Below are 21,442 nucleotides of genomic sequence, written 5' to 3' on the forward strand. Positions count from 1 at the left end.
AATATAATATGTAGTTTCGTTTTTCAGAAGTTTATTTTCTTCTTTTATTTATTATTTTATGTTAGACAGTGAGCTGTCGGAATATTACTTTATACTCATCCATCTTCTATAAAACTCTCACAACTCACTAAATGCCTACTTTATGTCAATCATTGGTGTTATAACTTGGTTTCGTTTACATTTTATCGTCGCAGTCATAATAGTAATAATATAAAAATGACTTTGTAGAGTTAAAAAACCAAAAAAAAAAGAAAAAAAAATCATTAAATTTCCCACGTAAAAAGGTAGAATGTACTAACGAGACAGGTTTAATTGATTATTCGTACACAACTGCTTAACACACACAAACTGACCCACAAGCCACAGCACAAGTAAGGTCAAACTTTTAACTTCATTCACATATCGTACTCCCTTAATACTTTTGACAAGTTTATCAAATTATTATACTATAAACGTGTTTAACATTAATTTTTCCTCGCCTCTTACTTTTCCCCTTGTCCATCCGACGATGGCGTAATACAGCATCGTTATTTTTCGTTTATATCTTTGCTGCAGCTCGTGTAAAACAATAATGATGATAATAATAATATGCCGACAGTGCGCGCAAATCGTGAATATAAGTTATATCTTTCCCGTAAAATTGTGAAAATATCTAAAAAATACAGTACCATGATTGTTTTAAAACATTTTTAGAAAGCTATTCAATATCTTATAACGGTTATCATTGCAGCGCTAACAGTTTTGTAAATTTGCTACACTTGATTTTGCTAATTTATCAATAAATTAATTTCAAAACTTATTTTTAGATGAAATATTAAAAATACTTAGAGCATATTTTTTATGCATAATTAGAAATAATATTTTTTATAGTTAAATGACATATAGCTTCTCTATTTACTTAGTTCGTATATTTAATGGTCACTATAAATTTTATCAGTAGTATGATAAAAAAATATATTATGACATTATTGCTGACGTTTTATTTATTTATATGTGATCATTCCAAGTAGGTACATTTTTAAAACACGTTACAACCAATATTCTGACTTTAATCTTAATATGATTTGATAAAAATAAATTTGAATTCAATGTATTTTCTTTTCTAAATGTATTGCTCGTTTAACGATAAAATAATCGTACTGTATAATGTATACTGGTATACGTAAAAACGTTAATGGCACAATCCTTCTCCGCTGTATAAGTAAAAACTCCTGAGAGTATAGCAGTATAAAATAATATCGTGCAATATCGACATATTATAGTGTGGGTAAAGCACCTAAAAAGAAACATATTTTTATGCCTACTCATAAAAATGGAGGTTTTGGTATTTTCGTTTTTATTTCATTTCCGTAGGTACTGCAATAGATAGGTATGTTATTAGGGACATTATGGTTAGATTAGGTGGGTGCCGAGGTTATCATTTCGATGTGTTATTATTATTATTTTCGTTTACCAAACTGGTGGGAGGTATAACGCAGATTTTCACGTGACCGATAAAAACCAACACGAGCGCGAAAACTGACGATAAATCGGCAAGATATTACTGTCGTTTCTGAACCGATGTAGGTAACAATTTTTCTACTCGTTGGGAACTGACGACTGCTGCAGGCTATGGCGTACGCAATATTGATCCGCCATTTTTGCGCTGTTCAAAGAATCTAGAATTAACTTGTGAACGCGTAAATTAACGTTAAGCAAATTTAATAACTGTTTTAGTGAAAAATTGTGTCGTACGTAAAATATTCGATGAACAGTTTTACTAAATCGAAATTAGATAAACATTTGTTGTCCTGATACGTTACTGTAACACATATAATATTTTTTATATACTTAAACAAGAAATATTTTTGTGGATCGTTTGAGTACATATTTTATTGTTAGTTTAAAATACATTTTTAAGTAAACAAAATGATCTCAAACATTGAATGTTATCCAAACGTCCATCTAATCTATATAAACTTTCAAAAACATATTTGTTTTTTATTATATAGATCAATATATTATACGTAATTAATTTTTCAGTATACTTTTATTGGTATCGCAAGTCCTGATTGTAACTTTGCAATATTATAAGTTAGTAGTGGCTTTATTATTACCGTGTATAGAATAGAAATTATTTTATCTATACAGGATTAAGGTGTGGTTTAATAAGGGGTAAATATAAGATATTCACCCCTGTATATCATTAGTTCAGTTTTTTATCGATGTCGTCGCAATTTAAATATGTATATTGTATATATATATATATCATGTTCCGTTATGTTTCAACTCAATATCTTTATTGGTTTATATATTATTGGACTTTGTTGAAACTGTCATATGGTAGGTGATGATAATATAATAATATAATACATCATGTGACTATATTACATACCATATTATGATTTTTATAAAGTGATATATTTTTTTATATGATTTGTTTGCAGGGTAGTTCTTTTATTATTCGACGCATTTTAAGTATATACATACATTGGTACCAACAGTCCCAGTTTATTATATAATAATAATAATATAAATCTCTTCACCTCATCCAATCGTCAAAAACGGTCTTAATATTCTAGTCGTTGTCGAACCCACGGCTGCGTCGTAGTTATTATCATTTAGGAAAAATTCGAATTCTCAGATAATGATAATTGTTTTCACCTCACCAACTCTTCCGATATTAACGTTGGTGTTAAGGAATTGTTCTGAAAACTCTCGTGAACCTTCTTTTTCACTCCACCACAGTGTCGCTACCAATACCCTCTACCTGCTGAAAAGACCACCGAAGTATCCCAGTTGTTTAATACGCTTTAAACAGCAGCTGTCAAACGTAGAAATTGACAGGTTGTCAATCTATCGGTGAACCCAACAAACTTGGTCATACCATAAAGAATATGTATATACATTATACACATATACAAACATTGCATATAATATGTTTGTAGGGTTTTTAACATGATATTGATTTTTTGTCGAAAAAACACACACCCACAGGCACATAATATATTATGTATATCACCATATATAATATTTATATATCAAAATAAGAAAGATAGAATAAAAACAGAATAATAAAGGATTTTTTTTTAACTTTGATATAATTTACAAATAAGAAAACTTAACTTAATAAAATATAATAATATTATGAAATAATAATAATTTAACTGAAATTATATTTATTATTCAAATTAAAATTATAAAAGTTTAATACTACGAGCAAATTAAACAAACCACAAATAGATTATTTAAAATATTATAACTATTAACAGTATAATATGAGTAAATGGTAATTATAAGTATTCAATATAAATGATACTCAGAGCTTTAAATCATCACATAATATTTCTATAGTCTAATGCTAGTTTGATACCGTTTTATTATTACGACTATTACCAAATGTATTAACAATTAACACACATACAACACATATAATATGTATTATGTATGTGATAAAATACGATAGTATATAGCAATATTTTGTCAAATGGGTAAAAATACGTTTTAAAATATTTAAAATATGTCAATGTCAAAGTTATATTAAAATTTTAACTTGACAGTTTTATGAAATTAATTATATTTTTTGTAATTTAATGATTCAATATTAGTTCCCCAAATTTGTCAAAAAATGTTCATTAATTTCTCTGAAAATATCGAAACATTATTACTATAGTTTTGATTATTTTATTTTGGTAGGTAGTTAATTTAGCTCATTAAATCTAAGTATATTAACTGTCAATTAATATTATGCAAGTCTTATGACCAAACAAATTATTATTATTACTCACGGTAATAACAATGCAAATAAGTAGAATAACTTTTCTCTTACACAATTTAAGTAGGTACCAAAAGCATTATTTCATATTTCTATATTAAATCGTATAAATAACTGCGTAAAACAGCAAATCCACATTATATGGCATATATAAAAGATATATATTAAAAACTATATAAAATTGTTTTATTAATAGTATGATAAATCAAAAGTATAAGAATATATAATCTATTTAAATATTATGCAAACTAATAATACACTTGTTTTATCTTTACTGCAGACTTGTTAATCTATGGAACAAGTATTATTACTAAATTATGTTGATACTCGCTTTTATACATTTTAAATACATGAACTATCCATTCATGTGCAAGTCGTGGCAGTATTAGGTCTACTAAGGATTGTATCTACATTATGGTTAGGTTAGTATAGTATAACTTATATGATATATAATACACACCTATAGCTTTGTTTTTTCCGTGAAAATTATATAATATACATTTATTTTTTTTTTTTTTTAATATGTCGATAAAGCCAATCGAATTTACAAAATATTTACAAAATGTCTTATAGAAATCTATTCAGACATCTTCAGCCACCCAATAATATTATTATTGTGTACTTTCACTTACTTTATTATTATTATAATTTATAATAAGCATCTACATAATGCTCTAAGTTTAAGTATATTATGAATAGTTAGTTTCTTAAATAATTTATTATACATACAAATATTTTTATGTCCTCTTAAAAATGTTAATATAATATAATAAAGATTTTATACTTTTTAAGCGCATTACGTCATATTGAACTGTTACGGAAGTTTGTATAAATTAAAAACTCAAAACCATAAATATCATTGACCTTAACCTTTATACGGTGGCTCACCCTGTGTTATATATTACGATATAATATGATATAGACCATTAACTGTAATTAAAAGACAGCTTTTATTCTGAGTAAATAACACAAGGCGTTTATTTTAAAACGGAGGAAGTCAAAAGAATGGAGTTTGAAATAAAAAAATAAATAATGAAGGATTTTTATTATTATTGGGTAAAGTGTTGGTTATTTACAATATGCTATTTCTGCTTTTAAAATTATTGATATTCGACCATCATTTGAACCGTTCCTGTTCAAAAGTGTGCGTGTTTAGATAATAGAAACGAATCTCGTTATAAGAATGGATCAACGGCACTTTAGTTGTTGACAAAATATTCGCAGCGACATAACAAATCTCTGATTCTCAAAAATATAAAAAGATCATGTACTTTTTGCTGCAGAGCAAGATGAAATAGTATAATAATTTAACTCTTGGGGTGTAAAAATAATACGCTGTATTAATTTTTCAATGGAACTTTATTGTTTTCCGTAAGTGATCTGTGTTCATAAATTACAATTCGACGATTACCACGAGTAATAAATGTATATTATACACATATTTTATGTATATTATGCTTAGTGCACAATATCGACGTGGTGGATGGTTTTGAATCAGAAACTTTTTCACTTTCGTTATTGTTTATTTCGATCCTTAAAATCCGAAAATAACGAAATAAAATATTATGTGTAGAAACTTTTCGATACCCGAGCAAAAACTGATGATGGTGTGATAGTATAAACATATATCATATTAGTGTATTGAAGTATAAATACATAAATCACCAGTCTGTATCTCCAGTAGGTATCATATAATAATGACATTTTGAATTTATTTATGAAGAAAAATAATAAAACAACCAAAAAAATAGCTATTCAAGTTTCGCAAATCCTTGTACGTATACCCTATTTCTCTTGTATCAACGCAGTATAAAAGGACGTATTGCATACTTTTTTATTTTCGTTCAAAATTTCAGATCCCCTTAATATTTACCATAACTATCGGATTGAGCATGACTCAACTGTAACGTATCATGCTCAATTTTCCAATAGATGATTTTGGGTTCTTAACGATAGTTCAGTTATTAAGTGATTGATGAGCATTTTTAATTTGCACTGTATATAATGTGCATAACATTCTAAAACATTGAACTATTGTAAAAAAAAACACACATACAAACACAGATAATGTTCTTAACGTCAAGTTTAATAATAGGTCGATTCACTCTAATTTTTAAACTAACGAAGCTACAAGTGATCTGCTTAGCGTAAATTTGCTATGATACGCACTTAAAATACGGAGACAGCAAATATCGGTGTTACGTCCTCTTAACAAATATATATATTAGGTACCACTGTATTATATGTAAATATTTATCTGTATGTATCCAAAATTACCATTGTATTTCTAAACTAAACTCTATATAGAGAACAAAACCGCATAAGTAATTGTGAAAAATTGATATGACATTTTTTTTGTTTATGAAATGTTAAATTATATTTAATCATGTAAGGAATATTGTACCCATATAAAAACAAAAGTGTGCATACGTATTTTTATTTTTATTTGAAAATAAATAGCAGAATATGCACCTACATTATAATCATATGCAAGCTACGTTTAATATTCATTGTGAGTATTTTCTGTGGCAGATGTAATTAATTGTTAAAAACCCGACCGGATATAAATTAATTTAATAAAAATAGGATTTTGAAAATTTGTTCTGCAAGACCAAAATATTTTCTAATGGAAAATTTTAAATTATTCTATAATCTGTTAAATATCGTATTTTTAAAAAAAATTGAAAACTTGTATGAAGATATTTTTATTACTTGTTAAATACTATAAATTACAAAAAGGGATTTTGATTAATTTAGCCTGTTTAAAAACTATTAATTATGTTTATGCAATAATAAATAACATACTAATATACGGATAATACGATTAATATTATAACATTAAACCACAAAACAGATAAACATAATAATACACTCAATTGTAAATGATATGACACAGGTTTGGTAAATATATTTTAATAACGTAAATACTATAATAAGTATTGCACTAGTTAGAATCCGTTTTGTAGTTATAGTTTTAATAGAAATATAGTAATATGTTCTTCAAAATTATGCCAAATTTTAAAATGTTGTAGTCCATATTATAATTAAAGTAGTCTCCTAAATATGCATAGTGTACATCTCTCTTTCTCTTTAATCTCTCACTCTCTCTCTCTCACTCTCTAATCCGGGTAAAATTTATAATCATTTCCGGAATGCGGTGTGGTGTGGATAGGGGATCGGAATGCACTGCGACGTCGTCTTATATGATATGCGCGTGTCGTATATACTATATATAATATATATTATACAGGCAGAGCCAGCAGCTGAGACCTGCAGTTTTGTGGTGGTGCCTTCAGAGCATCGTCGTCGTACGTGATATACAATATCATATATATATATGCGCGTACGTGTTTGTGTGTGTGTGTGTATACACTTAGACAGGAAGTACGAAATGAATTTACCATCCACGCTACGGTCTCAGACGGCGAGTGAGACGTTAAACCACCGGATGGGGTGGTGGCGCAGAGGAAGGCGAGAAGGAGAACACCGAGACAGCGAGCATATAGAGAGACGAGCGTCAAAAGGAGTAAAAAGGCCACAGATAAAAGGGTGTCAGCAGTGGACGAGTATAAAAGTACCTATATACAGAGTGATCCATTTACACGAATTCAATCAATTCGCCGTTTCTGAAGATTACACACAAACGTTGACTTAGAAAATGTGCGTGTCCGCGTAAAAGCGTCATCTCATGTATTGATTGCAGTCGAGGTGCGGGCTCTCCTGCGTGATACGCATAGCTATATAATATTACAGTCGACGGAAATAATATAATATTATGGTTTCGTTATTATGTATAATATTTCGGCAAATACACCCGAACATAATATAATATAATACTCAAAAATTCTGTACACAATCGATTTTGACATAGACAGTCGACGACTAGGTGGAGCTACGCACGTGTCTCTGTGTACCGTATACAATAATATTACGTTTACCTATGTGTACACTTATTGTACCTATATTGTGTATGTATACATGTTTCACCATACGTGACTACGACACCGCAAAAACTTTTTTACACCAGTAACGATATTACGCGGTCACGTAAAAGTTACAAAGCTTCGTTTCTATGGATCACTCAGCGCCATACAAATCTATCCCGACTGTTCTATAATATGTACTTGTGTCATATTATTATCGTATGGTACGTCGGGACATGTGTTCGTGTGCAATATAAAATTATAAAACGCGTAGAATTTCCACACTGTAGATACAATATTGTGATGATTTTCACAATTCCGTGGGTATACGTCATGTTCATTTTTTGTGCTATAGAGAAATCTGTTAAAAAGATCTTTTTTATAGATTACAATTTTTTTTTTTTTTTGTCAACAATAAAATGTCTACTAAATGAAAATTATTAAACGTGTAGTATAATCAACCTGAACCTAATATAATAATATTGTATTATTATGCTATTCCTTTTACATATTACAATTATTCAAAATTCAGGAATTTTGATGTACGTAGTTAGTATTACAATATCAAAAAATATAAATTTTTACTGAATAAATATTAGAATATTAAACTTGAAAATCAAATTAGATATAATTTAAAAATAAGTATAATATTAATAATATTATTAATTTTTAAATAGTGAAACCAATTTATGATAAGATTAAAATTATATTGATTTAGTAAAATATATTTGGGTGTTCTGAATTACTAAATAATAAATGCTCAATGCTTATTGCTTATACATTATGCAAATTGCAATCTCTGATTGTTATTAAAGAAATCGTAGCCACGAAAAGTCACGCTTGGCCACCACAAACCTAGTAATGTAATCGTGTTAGTTGTCTTATGTAATGTTACCTATGTAAAAACTGAAATTTTAAATCGTCTTATATTTTATTTAAATTATACATAAAAAAAAAATTAATTATACCTCAATACTATAAATAAAACCTACATTAATTGTATAATGTATATATGCTATGTTGGTTGTGCAAAGGATGTCGTGGGTTAAGAACCCGTGGCAACAGACAGGATGTGGGTCGCAGTACTACTAAGGTGAATGCACGACATTTTTCGTGACCGGGATCTACATTTTCTTTATATTTTATTTTTTTGTATTTAAATAAAAAAATATTTTTAAATTTTAGTAATGATCAACCGTGTTTATAAATTGGTGTATTCAAAGAGTAGGAAAATATTATCAAAGAAGAGTACTTGATTGAGTACTTAATCGATGCTTGGGCGAGAGAGGGTTTCGAAGCATCCTACATAAATTTAAGTAGTATACTAATCATTGACTATAATATTATATTTTAGATAAAAACCTAAAATGTTTTTAATTGTATAGTATAGTTTTTTAATGTATAGTCTCCACGATAAAGTGATTCTGAGTTTTAATCTAACTCATTATCTTTCGTTCTTGTTTGTATAGTTATATTCTGAATATTATACTTATATCTACCTAATATTTTTAAAAGAAAAGATCTGCATGTACAATTTTGTTTCAAAAATACTGAGACTCTTTTGTTATTTAATCCTAAAGTTTGCTATAGTTTTTTTTTTTTTTTGCTTTAATGTGTACGATATGAATTTTTTATTTCAAAGATGGAAAAATGGAAGGGTAAAAGTTCATTTTTTTTACTTAACATTCTGAAACATTTTATGAATTCCATACCTATTATTATTTTATATGTATAGCCGCATTTTGTCAACAATTTATATTTTAAATTTTAATAATAATTGTATTTGCATATCATTTACAGATTTTACTATTGTATAAGTTTCAAAATTAATAAAAAAATAAAATAAATAACATTTTGATTACTTATAATTACGTTTGTTATATTTATCGAGTTTTATGTAAAAAAATCTTAAATTGATATTTTGATTAAAATAGGATTTCTAGTTATTTAATTAATATGTTGAGAAAATCAAAATGTCAAAAGAATTTGTATTTATAAATACACTAAAGTTACAAACGTACTCGTATAATTCAAACAAACGAAAATTAGTAATAATTTATTAAAATAAAATACAATTCAATTTTACAATCATTTATGACTCGTATAACTATTATTAAATTATTTCTCGTCAAATACATTTAAAATTCCCATTTTAGTTATAATAGTTATAAGTTATAATACTATTATTGTTGGAAATATCATATATTTGTTTTAGAATTATTTTTTTCAAGGATACCTATTATTTTGAAATATTTTAGTATATTATACCCACCTACCTAATGTACTCGTGAACTATCATAGCCAGTTAAAATTACTTTAAGTACATATATTATCGAATGTTTCACTACGTTTATATCCATTACAATTCCATAAATTATTCAGCAATTCATCACGCATTTGAAGTTTGAACTTTGTATAACGGCGTTGTTTTGTCTTCTAGGACGGGTAAACTTCATTACCCGACGGATGTTTGCGGGCCGTTATTCGAAGAGGAATTGGAGTTTTGGGGTCTGGACGCGAATCAAGTAGAACCCTGTTGCTGGATGACCTACACTCAGGTAAGTCCTTCTCAACTGATTTGCATCGATAAATACGCAATTTAGGATATATTTATATTATAATATAACATAGCTGGTAACTATATATGTATAATAAACTCGGATGAAGATATATCTTATTATAATAATAATTACGGTCTTAAACTGTAGTCGGAATTTGATTACATATTAAATTATAAATCCCTTGAGCTCGGCATCGTTCGACACCATTTTATTGTTGTTATTTTAGGTTGTGTTATTGTAGCGAGACACCGCGAAGTTTTGAAATTTATGTCCTTCGTTTGGTTAAATGCCGCGGTAAATTAAAGTCTTTGGGGATCTCATTTGGACATCTTTAAAATATATATAAATTAAAGGGTTACGGACGAACGGGTTTATAGGCTTAAACATTAAGTTTTAATTTTTATCGATATCCGGTTTCTTTATTTGTTTTCGTTCCATTAATGCATTCAATATTTTGACAATGATTCTTACTAACTTTTTTTAATTAAACCTAATAGCGTCTTCGTGATTTTCATTAACCTCTGTATCGCCAATCCTAACGTGACCAAACTCATGGATCCTGTCAATAATTATATTTCACCATTTTCAACTATTCTTTAATAATTAACTACATATTATATTTATATACATTTTTTTTTGTGTGAATAACTATAATTAAAGAAAAATAACGAAACTCAAAATAAATTCAACTAAATTAAAAGTATATTGGCTGTTATTATTGTTCTCCGAGTCAATGACACGAAGAAAAAACACAATTTAAAACTCAGACGAATTTACATAAAACATGTTTGTTACTGTATTATTTTTTTTTAACTTAATTTTATTTTTCTGTTTATACAATTCGTACTTATATTTTATTGAGAACAAAGGTGAAATAAGTATGAACAAAAGGGTATTTTTTTAATGATTACTTTAAAGAATTTCCATTGGATCAAATTAAGTTTTCTAAATATAATTCACTGATTTATATATTTTAAAACTATCTATGACACTTTATAAGTAGCTATAATCCTAAAGGTGATCGAAAACCTAAAATCTTTACGTTGAGTTAAATATTATCATTGCAATAGCACTTTGATTTAAACGTCCTCAGAATCAGATTTTATTTAAATAAATCAGTTTAATAGAAAAATCTGTGTAGTTATTATGTGTATTTATAAATGTATTACAGTTTTCTTATTCATGTAAACGATATAAGTTTGAAGTGTTATTTTTAAAATCAATATTGAATATAAATGTATACGATATTATAGTTATTTATACATATCATACCCATGGTGTTTACAGAAAAAATAATATTATAAGAAATTGTATTGCACGTTCTATAATATACAATTGTATTTGTATAGGTTTTCACAAAATTACTACTAAAAACCATTTAACAAGATGAAACTTTTGTAAAATACTACTAACAACAAGTTTTTGATTTAAAAAAAACATGAGTAACCTAAAGCAATAAATTATAATTATAAGTATTTTATTTACATAATAAATCAAATAGATATTTTAAATAATTAAAATATAAAATACCTACTTAAACTTCACATGGGTGTGTATTGGAAGTTCAAGCTATACATTTTAGTATTCAGCAAATTATCATCTTTTAATTTACATAAATAAATACATCATTAATTAATGTAATCGTAATAGTAATTTATCATATTTAATTTAAATATTTCTTACCAAAACCAAATACTTTATCCGTGAAAATGTATGAACCACAAACTATGTACCTATACACTATATATAATATATAGCTTTCTAGCACATTTATAATATTTAAAGAAATAGCATTGGTCGATTTTAAATATTTTAAACTTACTAATGTGGGAAATATTTCCTATTTTAATAGGATATTATTTCATTCCTTGAATTTTATATTTAAGGATAACGAATCGTATTTGAGTTTAATGTCATATGAGATTATGTTAATTACCTATTTTTTCTGTAATAAATCGTTTAGTGTAGAGATGTCAATTGGATTTTGAAACTCGAGTAATTCCAAATGACGTCAAATACCACTTTTGTTTCTTGATATTTGATCCCTCTATTCATTTCAGCGTAAATTAGGTCACAATAAATAAAAATTTTCAATTAATATCTTCCTTGTCATTCACGTACTGAATACATACCTAGTATTAATAATAATAAAGCAGATATTGGTAAGGTAATTATTTACTTTTATCCTTTAATGTTATGTTCAACATATTTATACAATTGTATTTGCATCTAAAAAATCAATATAAATTTACAAGCGAATTAATATTAATCATATAATTTTACCATTTCAATTTTTTTTTTCAAAGTATACATATTTTTTAGACCACATTTTTTAAACATATTATACATTAATTAAATACTGTGTATATACCTAATTTAGTTAAATTAAAATAATAGCCCTGCTGTTTATTTAACAGAGATATGTTTATATTTGTAAGTTTCAATCTTTGATTTTATATTATTTATGATTATATTTTAAATAATTATGACATTATACTTCGTATGGAAATGAGTAATTAATAAAACAAAATAACATTAATACATCATATAGTGGTTATTGAGTTATGTACTTATGTTAAAAAAATTGTAAAATGACAATTGTTTAGAACATAATACTGATTGTATATATAAACGAGCTTTTTATATAGTATGGTATTATAAATATTACTGTACAACATAACGTCCATTAATAAATACAAATATAAAAATACAATTATTATGACAACAATAAATACCTATTAGGAATAAATAAAACACAATAAATTCCAATTCTGTTCTATAAAGAATATATTATATGATTATTACATAATTTGATAATTGGTAGGTACTAGGTATATCGTTGTATACATATAATGTAATTTTAACATTTTTTAGGTGGAAATTTAATTATTTTTTCTTTATCATATAGTCTTGACTATAAAATGATTATTAATAATTTAAGACGAGTTATAATAATATTATAATATATCATCATGAATATATAAATATTTATATAAACTTATGTAATTTAAATAACAGGAATTTTTTTCTTTTAGAAATTTTCAATAATACTTTAAAAATCTGAATTTAAGTACAATATATCGTATAGCATTTCTTGTGTGTGGTGATAAAAAAAAAAAAAAACTACCACTGAGGTGGTTTTTTGGAAGAAAATAATGTAATAGTATTGGCTTATATGTGCAAACACTCTTGCCAGTGTACAAGTATACGCTAAAGCGTTTTCCTATGGAAATTTTTCTTGTCCATTAGCTTTGGTCGAAATACTACATTTATCATCAAGGAAACATGTTGGTTCAAGGATTTGGAATAAAGAATACTATTGTTGTACAATTCTTCTTCTAAAACTGGACGTAAGGATTATATTATTTCATCACTCCTGCTGCTCAACGAAAATCAATTAAATTTAGTGGAAGTGTGCCCGCAAAAGTAGCACACTAGCTATTGAAAAATGGTTTTGATAGAACACTTTCTGCGGGTTCCAAATAAAAATTACACTCCTCGTCACTATACTAATATTGGCATGCTGCTATCTAATGGTTTTAACGGACTCGTGTTTCACGCTATTATACTAGTTAATTTTGTTTGTACAGCGATACATGGTGAAAATATATTTTTTTACGAACCATAAAAGTAAAATATTGCTTAGTAAACATGCATTTACTAAAGTTAAATGTTCACTACTTCTTTCCATATTGTTATCGTTGTTTTTCACTTGATCCTTAATGTTATAAATGCATAATATCGTTACAAATTACGTTATAGTATGTACAAACTTTACCGAATTCGTTTTAGTGAACTATTTTTTAGGGATTATATTTCATGTCTATAAAATTATTATCCCTTTGGTAAAACTTGAATTTAACGCGAACACGTTTTTAGCGTAATAATTTCAATGTTATATGATGAACTATTCTTTAGTAATCTCGATGACACGACTGACATCGCACAATATACACTACTGTTTTTATACAATAATCCATTAAATTGAATAGTTTTTATTACTAAGCATGCACTGTAATTGATTGTTATTAAAAAAAAAAACCTATTGTCATGAGTCACATTCGCAGTCGATTGTACGCGTTGACGTACACTATGGATCCTGTAACAGCTAAATGGTGATCCCATTGTATACAAAACCACAAAACCTTATGACATATTATATTACATAATAATGTGTATCATGCACTTAATATAATATACTTATTGCCTTGTAGGAATATTGTCATATGATGTGTCGTGAATCTAAAAAGCTTTTTGCAGTAAACGTTTTTACTTCTATAATCATATTGTTTTTATTGCCCTTAAAATCGTCTTGTATATTATATTCTATATTTAAAGATGGATTAAGATTTAAAACTGTTAAAGCCATAAAAGAAAACGTACACTAATACATCATATAATAGAAATTTTAATGATTGTTATTGTTATTACTATTATATTTTTAATACAATTTATAAATATATACATATATATATATACACTTGTGGCCCGTTATTATGTGATTTAGAGTAATTACTAATTATGTAGTTGAAGTGTTTACTTTCAAATTAAATAAATACATAATCGAGAAAGTTTGTGGAATAATTATTTATTTCATATAATTCCAAAACGTGAGTGGTTTAAATATTTTAATTATTAATATATTAAAGTAGGTACAAAAATAATTATCGTTACTTTAAGTATAAATTACAAACATGATATTGCAACATTTTCTATTAACAGTAATTGTATTTAAGTAAGATAGTAAAAAAACAGTATAACATAAGTAGGTATTCATTAATTAATAAATATTCATTTATTACGTTTATTAGTATAAATGGGTGATTCAATTTTTTAACATTAGTATTACAAAATGTCAAATAACAAAAAATAAGTTAATCTAAATTATTTTGTTTAAGTTATAAAAATTAATTTTAAACATCCAAAACAAACATCTACACTACAATTTATTTTGTTTTTAAAATTTATATATTATAAGATTTACATTTTAATGTATGCATATTTTTTAAAATTATTCATTAGAAGGTAGATTCCGAAAGAATTTTGAGTTACGTACAACACAAAAGTTTTACAGCATAAACATTACAATTATTCACATGTGGGCACTATATAGACATTTAAAAAATACTCGTAGATTTACATAATATTGTCTGTACATGATTCTTACTGATGATAAATTTAAAAAAAAAAATGTTACCTGAGCTATATCACCAGAATATTTCACACAATAAATTGAGATTTATAAAATACATATAGTTAAATACAATTATACATTTTATTGATTTGATTTGGTCAGAGTTCGAAATATTTAAGTATTCTATTAAATAAAACCATATAATTATTGAACACTAACGTAATACACATTATTATACACATCAACAATAGAATTATTAGTATTGTTCATGTCCCAAGTTTATACGTAATATGATTGCTTAAAATATGAAAATAAAAAAGGAAACGATTCATTTAAGTATATATATGATTTTGCTTTCCCATTAATCCGCCTTTATCCGCAATATTATATTCACAGTGACGATATTTCAATATGTGTACGTCATGAGTTTTACAATTGTTAAAACAAAATATTATAATATATGCATTCGTTTTTTTATTTATTTTTTTTTTTTTATTACAAATGACGTAAATGTATTTTTTTTTTCATTCGTCGGGATACGACATGGTATGGTATGACAGACACACAGCGTGTGGCTTAAGCACTGTTATGATTGGGCCGTTGTTACGGGAGGATTATAGAAAAATTCCCATTTGCCGGTACACATATCCATCCATCGCACTGCACAGCGAAAACCCTATATAAACCCAGGCAACTATCATAACCGGTAAAAATTAAATGCAAATAATAATCAAATACCTTGCGGACTGTGTACATAATATTATAATGTAGTCAATAAAATGTACTCCACTCGTATACAATTTTAAACATTATTATATTTATATTATAACAATCCAATGGTTATAGATTAATCAGAATTATATAATACTCGATGATTTTTTTTTAATATTAAATTTGAAAAAAAACCATATTTCTTTCTAACAATTATATATTATTATTATTGTATATCATGATGATTTAAACACAAATAACTATTATTGAACTTCATAAATTATTTTTCTAGACTTACTGTCTGGCAATATCACTAATATTAACAACAAATAAGCTACATAAATAAAATTGACATAGAAGTATACGTAAAACGTTCATGTATTTGATTGTATTTACTTTCTCTTTTATAATAATTATTAATTATTGTTGAACCCTAAAACGTATTTCAGACATGATTTAAAACCGTTGTCATTTTTTAATATGCATAAACATGATAATATATAAATTATATTTAATCAATTTCACATGTTTCATTTATCATTAATATTTTTAGTTATACATACCTAAATATAATAAACATATAATATATTTCTCGAAACAAAATACATTTTGATTTATCAATTTTTATTTTGTTTGTTATAGTTTTTTTTTTTTTTAAATGTTGTGAAGATTTCTTCATAAATATAAACTTTGAGAAAACATTAATAAATTGAAATCCATTCTTCAGTTATAAAAACAATATTTATATATATAAACTGTTCTAGTATGAGTAGAATACATTTAATATTTATTATAGACAATATTATAAATTATGTAGAGGTATATAATATATATATATGTGTGTGTGATATTAATTCGATTGTTTCGAATTTATTTAAAGTTGATTAAACTATGGTAAATGTCTAATGAAATACATGAACTAAATCCATGCTCGAATTATTATAACTTCCAACTAACTATATTTTGTATGATTTAATTTTTGACTATAAAACAATATTCTGTAAAGTTATATTTTTTGTTGTAGATTCATTTGTTTTATTATGACGTATTGATAATGTGATCATTTAATATTTTCTCGAGTACGAGTTTTCAACGTTTTTCCGTTAGGTTAATAAAATGTGTGATAAAAATGAATATATATATATAAATGCTATATATTTTATAAAATCGATTATATAGGTACGAATACGAACTATCAGTGTATTTTTTCGATAACGGTTTTTATGGGTAATAACGTAATAATGTGTTATTACTCTTATTAGTATATTATTGCACATCGACAGTGGCATTTCTTTCGCAGTTTCAGATTTTATATACTTACATTATACCTCATATACACTTAACACGTCATCTAATGTGCGTTGGAGTACTCGCGTTATAGCGTTGGAAACAATATTATTACTATCACCGTTACGGGACAACGGCATTACTACAGACATTTTTTCTCTAAAGCGATGGCATTTAATCTTTCGGTCTTCAAGCGAAATGGCAATAGTGGTATATAGTATTATGTATAGGTATATATCGTATCGCATATAAAATAATATGGTTTGTTTGCCAATAGTCTCTGTTATCGCGATATCGTTAAACATATGGCTGCTGTTCCCTATACAGGGTGGACCGCCGTGGAATTTTCTCATTTTTCCCGTAAATTCAACACGGTAAACGGTAACACACTATCGCCCGTCCTATATATTATAGCGTTCTCGGCAGACGATGCCAGTTTTCATTTCTAGTAGTACGTCAACATCGCGTTGGTAATGCTAATCGGCTACATTCGTCTTCCTAACCGTTTTATTGTACCTATACATTGCATATCATAATATACCACCATTGAAATTTACTCGAGTGTGTGTATTGAATTAACTATAGGATATTATAGCTGCCTATGGTTTTTGTTTCCATGCTTGATAGCTAAATAGTATGACCTAAACAATAATATAGTTTGGAAACAGCCGTCCAAACTCAGTATACCGACTAACATCAACGCTGTTCCTAATCGTATTATGGTTGTGATAGTCGTTAATGAATAAACTGCTTACAGAATATTGTACTTTATTATATATTGTATAAGCGTTTCAAATTTATATGGCTCCATTCATTGAGAAGGAAAACAATTCGCACTTATTACAAAAAATGTGTGATTGTCTATTAAATCCACTCGTTTAAACTTTGAATGCTTATTGATTAAAAATAAAATTATTGTTATTCAATATTAAAAAAAATAATGATAATACATAGTTAAATACGATAAACATTTTTATTATTTAAAAAAAATTATAGTAACTGTAAAAATATAGTGTTATAAAATATAAAAATACTTTAAACTTCATATTTGTTTTTCATTACAGCAAAAATCAATAACTAGGAAAATTAGTGTAGGTCAATAAAATGCATCACCGGTATTATGACATGACCTAAAAACATAACAAATATCCTGTGACTAATTATTATTGTTGTCAATTCGTGGACTGTCTGTTTAGGAAAGATCTAAGTTCTCGTGTCAACCAGGCAGTTCATTTGGAATATTTAGTATGTTCTATAAGCTAAGGGCAGATCATACGTCATATTACATACATATTCACAATAACTGAAATACGGGGATTTTTGGTGGATAATCACGGAAAGTTTTTATGTTTGATTGTCTCTCTGCAGCTCTCAAAGGGATGATAATATAATATTCATTGGTATAACATATAAGTAACTACGTGTTATGATGTATGTCATGAGACACGAAATAGATAAACTGTTCTATTATAATAGTGTTAGTCCGTCATTATGAAAACGGCGATAACAGTCAAATTTCATGTTTGTTATAATTAAACAGTATACTCATATGTATTATAACATGGCCTATCAGCGAAGAAACTAATTAATCAAGTAGCTTTCCTCGTACATAACTTATTAAATATTATTATTATGGCTGGAACATCATTATCGTAAGTTTGGCCAGCAATGTCTTGCAATACTATTCCAATCATTCTTCCGTATTAAAATTAATTTTAAGACGTGCACGTGAAAATTATTTCAAGTCAAATTAATATAATCCTTACATAATTCCTTTCTCCTTGAACATTGAAATATTATATAGTAGGCGTACTTAGGTGTATGTATGTATATCATTATTATTATTAAATTATTATGAATATACTAATATTAATATTTCATTTAATTGTATTAATTATTGTTATCTATTAGTTTGACCATACGAATTACTGTCAATAAATTTAATAAATATTTAATACAAAATAAATGTAAATCATTATTTCATGTAAACTGTTAATTCAAATTAAACTTGTTTGTCAAAAAACAAGTAATCAACGTTATGAATTCAAATTAAATGATTCGAAAATAATTTATGATAATACAATTTATTCAATTTATAATGAAATAAATTGCTAGGTAGCTATTTAAATGCGTTTAATGACAATCGATTGTTTTTATAATGTTAATCGTTTTCATGAATATCAAAAGCCTACATTTTTTTAACGACATTATTTTTACTGATCGTAAAACTAAATACCAATTAAGACATGAAATATTGATGAAAATTTTTTTATATATTTTATTGGTTGTATTTAAGAACATTAATTTGTCGAATTAAAAACTGGGACAAAAAAAATTAGACAACTAGACCCTGATTTTTATATTATATGTAGGATTTGTATCTGTAGCTTACTACAAATCCCATAAAACGGAGCTTAAACAAAGAAACTTTCACAGAACATTTACTTTAAAGTACTTCAAAGCCAGTCTTAAAAAAAAATAACATTTGGGTATAAAAGTTTTTTGTACGATATCGATTTCCTTTAGATTCAATTTCAAAACTGACTTTTATGTTACTCTTGTTTATTTAGCTTGAAGATTTATTACTTAACGTTTATTAGACCTATCTATTTCATTTAATTTGTTAAGCAGGTGTATTCTCCTACTTAAATTACTCTATTTGTTTATTTCCATACAAACATTTTAATACTAAATAGTATAGATTTCTGAAGGAATTTAATATAAAACCAAAAAATACTATTGCCATTTACTACTATTTATATTTACTTATAGACTTATTTTAAGCAATATTTTACACATTTTATTATTCATATTATCATTTAAATTTATAAATCACAAGTTAAATGCATCGATGTTATAATAATTTTGTATTTCCTAACCTATAATGCAAAACATGATTTAATAACAATATTTTTGTAATAAAATAATGTATAAACTATAATAGTATTTTTCTATATTTTTTGTTTTGTTTTTATTAGTTTAAATAACACCATTCAACATCAACAATTAATTATGGCATTAACTACGTGGATATTAGCCAGCAATTACATTGTTAAAATTGAATTAAATGTATCTATTTAATTTTGTGATATTTATATTTATATATTGATTTACTTATGTTAATAATTGTTTAAATTATTAGTTGACGAAATTCAGATTCATTAATAAAATTATTTATACTGCTAGATGCCTCCAATTTAAGTGCGAAGGGACCATATATAATGTTCTGGGTAATTAATTACTTTTGATGCATTATAAATATTAAAATATAACAAATAAATAAATAATACTCTATAAGTACTAAATAAGCCATTATCAAGTTCACAGACAGGACATCAGTTAATCCGCTAATATCAATGAATAATGATTCATGATCGATATATGTATATAAAGTTGACTAATAAATAAGTCATCGTAGCCCGTAGGTAGGTAAGCATAATATAGAAAACAATTCTATCAATCATTTTATATGACTGTTGCGTTACTATAAATATACAACTGGCCGATATAAGTTGATTAAGTAACTGTAAATGTTATATAGATGTTAATTTTGTTTATTCTTAATATTATCGAACATTACGTGTAATTGACACGTGATTGATTGTTATCAATTCGTTGTTGTATGAAAAACGATACAAATAATATTTTTACAAGTAAAAATAACAATGATTTATATCACTATTTATTTAACCAATATAAATTTGGAAACATTTTTTTTTTTATTGATCAGGTTTAGTATGATGCAATATGATATAGCAATGTTTTTATTAAACATCGACAAGTATATATAGTTCTTGTCGCGTTTATTTCTTTTGAATATCGATCTGTTGTATACTACACTTAAAAAATGTTATAGGGCATGTATGGCATATTATTCACTGTACTTTTTTTGGCAGTCAAAAAATGTATATAATAAAATACGAATACATGTAATGCACGAGAATATTATAATATAATGTGGGTAACGGAAAATCAATTACCAATATTACTATATTAGATTTTAGTATTTTGAGCATTTTTAAGGGATAACGTCTATGTAGCGCATACATAGTACATACTTTGAATAACATCA

The 21,442-nt window shown here is 26.2% G+C and overlaps 1 protein-coding gene across 9 annotated transcripts in view; it reads left to right on the top strand.

The window, feature by feature from the left end:
• Positions 1 to 21,442, top strand: part of LOC132928689 (potassium voltage-gated channel protein Shaw) — a 155,832-nt gene that overhangs the window by 62,070 nt on the left and 72,320 nt on the right. For all 9 annotated transcript variants that reach the window (XM_060993529.1, XM_060993527.1, XM_060993531.1 and 6 more), the window contains one exon: positions 10,118 to 10,235. In XM_060993529.1, the coding sequence (XP_060849512.1) occupies positions 10,118 to 10,235 (118 nt within the window). The remainder of the gene's footprint in view (positions 1 to 10,117; positions 10,236 to 21,442) is intronic.

This window comes from Rhopalosiphum padi, chromosome 4 (genome assembly GCF_020882245.1).
Source record: "Rhopalosiphum padi isolate XX-2018 chromosome 4, ASM2088224v1, whole genome shotgun sequence".
Classification (NCBI taxonomy): Eukaryota; Metazoa; Arthropoda; class Insecta; order Hemiptera; family Aphididae; genus Rhopalosiphum; species Rhopalosiphum padi.